The sequence below is a fragment of the Elgaria multicarinata genome, chromosome 6 (assembly GCF_023053635.1).
Source record: "Elgaria multicarinata webbii isolate HBS135686 ecotype San Diego chromosome 6, rElgMul1.1.pri, whole genome shotgun sequence".
Classification (NCBI taxonomy): Eukaryota; Metazoa; Chordata; class Lepidosauria; order Squamata; family Anguidae; genus Elgaria; species Elgaria multicarinata.
Window position 1 is genome coordinate 72108983 of NC_086176.1, and position 7538 is coordinate 72116520.

General features: G+C 45.3%; 1 protein-coding gene across 1 annotated transcript; it reads right to left on the bottom strand.

Annotated features, from left to right (window-relative positions):
* Positions 1–268: 268 nt before the first annotated feature.
* Positions 269–5922, bottom strand: LOC134400122 (prostacyclin synthase-like). The gene is made up of 2 exons (XM_063128410.1): positions 5836–5922; positions 269–925 (listed from the first exon to the last, which is right to left on the bottom strand). Exons 1-2 carry the CDS (start codon positions 5920–5922, stop codon positions 269–271), a joined length of 744 nt encoding a protein of 247 aa, XP_062984480.1.
* Positions 5923–7538: the final 1616 nt, after the last annotated feature.

The following is a 7538-nucleotide window of genomic DNA, read 5'->3' on the forward strand; positions in this document are numbered from 1 at the left end:
GACTCAAGCAACCCAGGAATTGCCAACATAACATGTGAACTGGCTTGCTGTAGTTTGGTGTAAATTGCCAAACCCATATAGCGAGGCTTTACATATGATCAGATTGCAGACAGCAATTTAAAATAGCTTCCTTCTGGCTATAATGTAAATAAACTCTTGGCAATCTCATGTCAAAATAACGCTTTGCTGAAATGAATGAAGAGCTGTTTTCTTGCAGATCACAAAGAAGTCGCCAGAATAACTTGGTTGGGAGGAGAGAGGAACCATTTTACTGGTCTTTCAATTTATATCGAACTATGACATCTTTTTCTGGCTGCACAATTCCAAAGCCATATCTTTCCTTGTCAAAACCAGGGATCTTTGCCTTGGGATCTTTTAGCTCCAAATCAAAAGAGCTTAAGAGGAGGAAAACACACTGCTTGATGCTATTGACTGCGAGAAACTTCCCAATGCAGACATTTAGTCCCGCTCCCCACGGCATGGTGTAATACTTGAGCTTTTCCCCTCCTTTATAGAAGTCCGTTTTTTCTGTGCCATCAGCATTGAGGAACCGGTCATACTTGAATTTCTCTGGCTCCTCGTAGATTTCGGGGTCCATTTGAGGGCTTACGAATGGAAAGAGGCAAAGCCTGTCTCCCTTTCTCAAGTGGTACTCGCTGCCCTCTGCCAGTTTCAAGGACATGTCTTGAAGGACTTCTCGGCTGATAAAAGGAGCCGCTGTCAAACGCAGTGTTTCATTCAATACGCTGTCAAAAATGGGTGTGCTGTCCAAAACCTCTTGGCTGATCCAATCCATTAGTCCAGTTTTTTGGTGTCTCCTTTTCAAAATCTTTTCCATTTCACCTTGAACTGCTGCCATGGCTGAAGGGTATTTCAAAAGAAACAGGAGGAGCCAAAAAAACTGCAGGCCCTGCGTTACTCTGAACTGTAGTATAAATCAGCTCCCAGTGAGTAGCCATGGGTGAAGACAATTAGGAACAATTCTTGGATTAGGAACAAACTTTACTGGAGGTATAGCAAGGTTACATCTCAAGTCAAGATGGCTGCAAAACAGCTTCCTGGTCAGCTCTGCTTACCGCTAGTGTTATGTCACATAGAAACTGGTACAAGGAGAATGTACCCACTCCAACCCATGATGCATTATAGCACTGAGGATCAGAAATAGCTGTGTAACTACAACCCCCAAGCCCCAAGGGTGATTTTTAAAACTCCAGAGATGATGGCAACCCCTCACCTAGCCTAAGGAACTCAAGGAAGCTCCCCGACCATCATGAAATAAAGCTTAGTTGAGGTCCCTTGATGTGCTCTCTGTGAAGTTTTCACACAGGCCTAAGCCTTCCTCCCTAGTTTCCAAATGAGGCACTGGAGACCTTTGGGGAGGCATCCTAGACATCACTAATCCCGAATAAGATTATACCAAAAACAGGACCAAGAGAATTAAAAAATAATGACACCCACCTGTAAAGGAAGACTGAGTCAATCAGTCTTTCCCAAGGGGCTACTCCAGGGTTCCCCCCGGGTCCCCCCTCAATGCCCTGTACCACGTGACCGGTATATCTCTGGAATAAAGGCACACAGACACTCAAGTAAACCAAGATAAAAGCTTTAATGCATAAAAACAAGGATTAAAGGAATACTTGGTTGGTAGCAGCTACACAAATAGCAAATATAAGGAAAAGGAAGAGAAAGGGGAGAGGGGAAAAAATGAGGTAGATACGTGTCAGGCCAAACCACCCATAAGTCCATCTAAAGAGAAACAGGCAGCCTCTCCACTAGACTCCCTCCCTTCCCTCGCAACAAAACTTGCCTTTTGGAAAACCAGCCTCTGAAAACAATAACACTCTAACTTTCTCCTAAGCTCCCGGAGCGGGTAGCTTCAGACGTCCATCGCCTCCAGGCTGAAGACCTAGCCCAACTTAATCCAATCAGCCTTTTATCCCCATTCTCCCTAATGAGGGTGCTTGATCTTTCTTCGCACACAAAGCCCAATTAACCCAGCCAGGAGATAGCTCCCAGGTGCGAGGCCTCTACCCGACCTCGGGAAGATTGACTCCCACCTTTTCCCACATTCCAAGTTGGGTCCTGGCGCCGACTGGCTCATAAGCAAGCTGACCAGATACCCCCCCCCCATAAACATATCAAACTACTCCTTATCTACCCGTCACCACTATGGTTTACTACCTAGCAGGAAGGCATAGTTTACTACCTAACAGGAAAACAGATATAATTCAGAATTCAACTGCACTTTACAGGCCCCTAGTCCTTCACACCACCTACTTAATGCAAGGAGAAGCTAGTTGAAGGTTGTATGAGCCACATCTATTATTTCAAAGTTGCGAACTTCCAAGTGTCATTTAAACAAGGGCTTTTATACAGAGCTCTCTCAGGCTGTGGCCACTCTCTCTTGAGGCCAAAAACAGGTGCTGCCCTTAACTACTTCCTGGTTATTACATCAGCATCCTGAAGGAGAATGTATAATGTAGCACTGAATAGTGGCTGCAAAGTGCTCCCTGTATAAGACAGAAGAAGTGCCGTTCTGGATCAGACTGAGGGTCTATCTAGTCCAGCACTCTGTTCACACAGTGGCCAACCAGCCGTCGGCCAGGGACCAACAAAGCAGGAAATGGTGCAACAGCACCCTCCCACCCATGTTGCCCAGCAACTCGTGCACACAAAATTACTGCCTCGAATACTGGAGTTAGCACACAACCATCAGGGCTAGTAGCCATTGATAGCCTTTCCCTCCAGTAATTTATCCAACCCCCTTTTAAAGCCATCCAAATTGGTGGCAATCACTACATCTTATGGTAATAAGTTCCATAATTTAACTATGCACTGTGTGACGAAGCACTTCCTTTTATTTTTCCTGAATCTTCATGGGATGACCCCAGGTTCTAGTATTTTGACAGAGGGAGAAAATGTCTACTGATCCACATTCTCCACATCATGCATAATTTTGAACACTTCTGTCATGTGTCCCCTTAGCCTCCTTTTTTCCAAGCTAAGCAATCCCAGTTGATGCAACCTTCCCTCATAGGGGAGATGCTCCAGCCCCTTAATCATTTTAGTTGCCCTTTTCTGTACTTTTTCCAGCTCCATAATATCCTTTTTTAGGTGTGGTGACCAGAATTGTACACAGTATTCTAAGTGTGATCACACCATAGATTTGTATAAAGGCAGTATGATACTCACAGTCTTATTCTCAATTCCTTTTCTTATGATGCCTAACATGGAGTTTGCCTTCTGTACAACAGCTGCACACTGGGGCCTTAGCTAGACCTAAGGATTAACTCAGGCAAATGGAGGGGTCATCCCTGCCTGCTCCTGGAATCCCCTGAGTGTCATATGGATGCACAGGGATGATCCCGGGACAATCCCAGGATATAGGCCTGGTCTAGCCATGGCCCTGGTTGACATTTTCATCGAGCTGTCCATTACAATCCCACGATCTCTTTCTTGTTGGGTCACTGCCAGCTCAGATCTAATTAGGTTATACTTGAAGTTTGTTTGTTTTTTGCATCATGTTACAGTTGCTTACATTGAACCGCATCTGCCATTTGGATGCCCACTCTCCCAGCTTGGTGAGATCCCTTTGGAGCTCTTCACAATCTCTTCTTGTTTTAACAACCTTAAATAATCTGACATCATCAGAAAATAAGTATGTATATATAACCTGCCTTTTTTAAATGGAACTCAAGGGGATATCCAGAGGGTTAGTCATGTGACTGGGCCCTGTCTATAAGTATTATGGATATGGTCAGTCAAGGTCTGAATTTATTCAATGCGGACAAATTCTGTACATATAATCAGGTATCCTTTTGCAGCTTGTTTTGTGCATGTACTCTGTTCAGATTTTCAAGTGACTTCATGGAGGTTGGCAGTGGAAAAAGTAGACACTGATTCTGCCCCCATTGCCTCTTTATTGTATTCAGTGACAGGCCCAGGGTCAGCACATCGCATACTGGGGCATTTGCCTGGGCCCACACATTTTGGAAATGCCCATTGAGGCGGATGCCTGGCCTGGACCTCCCCCAGCACTTGCTGCATTGGGGCCCCCAGTGGTAGCATGCTGTAGCTGCCAGCCTCCCCTTTGTGCTCACTTGGGGTAGTGCTATGATGGGACTGGGGCTAGGTAGCCACTTAGCTCCTTGCCTATTACAGCACAAGTGCAGGGTAAGCCTGTGAGGGAGCCTGTGGAGCAGCTGCCAGCTGCCCTATCCCCTCATTGCACGATCACTCATGTGTGGCAGTGATGGCAGGGCTGGATCAAAGCAGCTGCTCACCTCCCAGATCACTACTACCAGGTAGGCATGTTCACAAGGGGGAAGGCAAGAATGGTGACTGAAATAACCCTGATGCAAGGGGTGGGGACTGGCAGCAAGTGTTGGTGGGTCCTGTGGTACAGGGAGCCACTATGAGCAGCCCCCGCCCCCCGCCCCTGCCCCAAATTTGGAGTTGGGTCTGTTCAATGATCAAGCAAAAAGTGATAATAAGAGAATCTCTCTCTCTCTCTCTCTCTCTCTCTCTCTCTCTCTCTCTCTCTCTCTCTCTCTCTCTCTTTCTCTCTCTCTCTCTCTCTCTCACACACACACACACACACAGAGAGAGAGAGAGAGAGGTCTCAGAACATTGGATTTCATCCACTGGACTTCACACTGCAGGTATTTATTTATTTATTGCATTTCTGTACCGCCCAATAGCCGAAGCTCTCTGGGCAGTTCACAGACAAAGAAAACCATATCCTCCACATTTAGAACCAAGAACAGGTATTTAAGAAGAAACTTTCACAGAGAAGCGCATCATATATCATTACTTTTAATAGGGATGTATGAGAATTTCATTTCAGTTTTTTAAGAACTTTCAGCTTTCAGGAACTGTGACTAGGATCCACACAACCCAGCAATTCAAAATACAATTCAATAGGAATATTGTAGAGAAAATATTCTCTTTAATTCTTCTGCCATAGTCTTGCCACTTTCTGTCAATATCTACCACAGAAAGCCACTGACTTTATCTTTGAGATTTGTGAAAGCTGTTCAGAGATCAACGTGTCACCTGCTCTTCAGAAAAGTAGTTTGCATTGTGACATTCAGCTTCCAGGCAGCCGTTGACATTCAAGCTGGATGGCAGTGGAGGAAATACCATATACTTCATCAAGGAGGACGGTGTCAAAAAAGTACACAAGCTTTCACAAGGGTAATGAAAGATGCTCTTTGCCCTTTGCTATATCTTCTTTCAAGTTTCAATTTCATCCCCTAACCCCTGAAACAGTAGTCTTGTGCAGAGCAGTGTCAGTTGGTTGTCAGATTTCTAAAATTCAGTATCTAAGAACTCTTCTTGTTTATTTTGTTCTTTTATTGATGTTGAAACCCTGCTTAAATTCACCTGACCCTCAGTTTTTGGTCAGTGCCAGCTCCGGGTCTGGGGGCGCCCTCAGGCCCTTCCCTTGGTGAGTCTCCCTTCTCAACCATCAGTGTTATTAGCTGATATTAACACTCAACTCATTCTCATCATTGCTACTGCTTGCTTGCTTGACAGTGAGCAACTAGGTAGTGGCATCTACTGCTCCACCTTCTCACTACCACTGTTGTCTGGGCCAGATCAAGAGGCAGGTGAAGAAGCAGATTGCAATGGTGAAGAGAAGGAGCATGTCCAGAGGGCTGTTGTCGGTGAGCCCCTGCTGGGTTGCGCAGGTTTTGGGCCTTGGATTCAGAAATCCAATCACAGAGGCCATTTTATAATGGAACTGCAATTTTATTGCACAGCCCTAGGTCTCTGTAAGGAAGTAACAGCCTTCAACTCCCAGCATGCACTGCCTGGGGGTGCTACACTTACCGGAACCCAGGAATGGTGGGCACATGTGGCCTTGCCGCTGCCAGCATAATCAGCCACTCTCTGCTGCGAATGGCCACTCCCCGCCATGATCCAGAATACTCCAGTCTCTGGAGGGGTCACCACACATTCTGCAGGCACCAAACACCCACCTGCTTCCCCCGAGAGCCAGAGTTCCATCATAAAATGGCTGCTGTGATTCAGATTTCCAAATCCGAGGCCTGAAGCTTGCACAGCCCTAGTTGTGGGTCTTTGGCAAGTCCCAAGCATGCCTATCCTTGATGCTGGCCTTGATCCTTGTAGTCATGACTTACCTTCAGTTTTAGAAGCTACAGATCTGTTGTAACCTTCCCTCATATGTTACTATTTATTGCTGTTGTTGCTGTGCTGCTATATGTTGTGATAGATTCCTATTGTCACCTTTTATGCTGTGTTTATATCGGTTCTCATTGTTTTCTGGTCGTTTTCTTTTTTATCATGGCAGATCTACACTACTGCTTTATAGCAGTATTGAAGTGTACTGAGAACTGTTGGGGCCCATTGACACATGCCATATACCGTTTGCGAACCATTTTCAAAGTGTTATATCCTGCTTGGTTTAGATCTGACCCATGATTCTATGTCTAAATGGTAGAAGCTACTTGGTGAGGGTTTGGCCATAAAATGCAGCCTCAAATAAATAATGAATAAGTATTGAGAGCCAGTGTAAGGCTCTGTAAGCCACTGGGAGTCAAGAGATCTGGGTCCTCACTAAGCCATGGAAGGTCACTGGATGACTTTGACTAGGGTGACCAACTGTCAGGATTTCCCCGGATTTGTCCTGGTTTTTGTTCTTTCCATGGTGTCAGGGGGGATTTTCTATAATTTTCAATAATGTCCTGGAATGACACACCTTCCTCTTTAAGGCTGCCATTAGCATGGCAGGAGGGAATGACATGCTTTCTTGAGGCACGTCATTCCCCCACCCCGAGCTCCAATTGAGGTCTTAAAGGGGAAAGTGGGTCATTCGTGGACATTATAGAAAAGGCCCCAATTGGAGTGGATGGTGGTGGTGCAGAATGAAATCCTTTCCCCTCCTCCACTCCAATCGGGTTCTTTAAGGTGGCGGGGGAATAACGTACTTTCTGCAGGACTCAGAAAGCTGCTTCCCCCCACACACACACGGTGTCCTCTTTTTTGGTTTCCCAAATATGGTCACCCTAACTTTGACCCAGTCACAGATTCTCAACCCAATCTACCTCACAGGGTTGTTGTTATGAGGATAAAATGGAGAGGAGAAGGAATATGTATGCCACCTTGGGTTCCTTGGAGGAGAAAAGATGGGATATAAATGAAATAAAATGCAATAAATAAATAACTAAAATACTTTGAGGAAAAGGTCTGTTCTGGAATATTAAAGTGTGAGGAGTTGTTGTTTTTAATCTTTCAGCGTGGCATGCTTTATGAACAGTCCCTCAGGTTGCAATCCTGTAAGTAAGCCTCATTGGACTCAATAGGACGTATTTCTGATCAGGCATGTAAATGATTGCACTGTAAGGCAAGGTTTCTATTCTATTCGGTCATTCAAAAAAGTCTACTCACAATCACCACCATCATCACTACTCGAGTGCCCACCACCTGTTAGCTTGTAGTATATCTTCTATAATTGTCCTTCCTTCATGCCAGTCTGCAGGGCTGCATATATCTTTCATCCATTCCCTCTTTCC

Bases quoted from the DNA above. Each gene is read 5' to 3' on its own strand.
- LOC134400122 (XM_063128410.1), bottom strand. From the start codon at position 5,922: ATGGCGGGGAGTGGCCATTCGCAGCAGAGAGTGGCTGATTATGCTGGC. The intron at 926-5,835 runs GTAAGTGTAGCA...TTTATACTACAG, and splicing joins CCCACCATTCCTGGGTTCCG to TTCAGAGTAACGCAGGGCCT.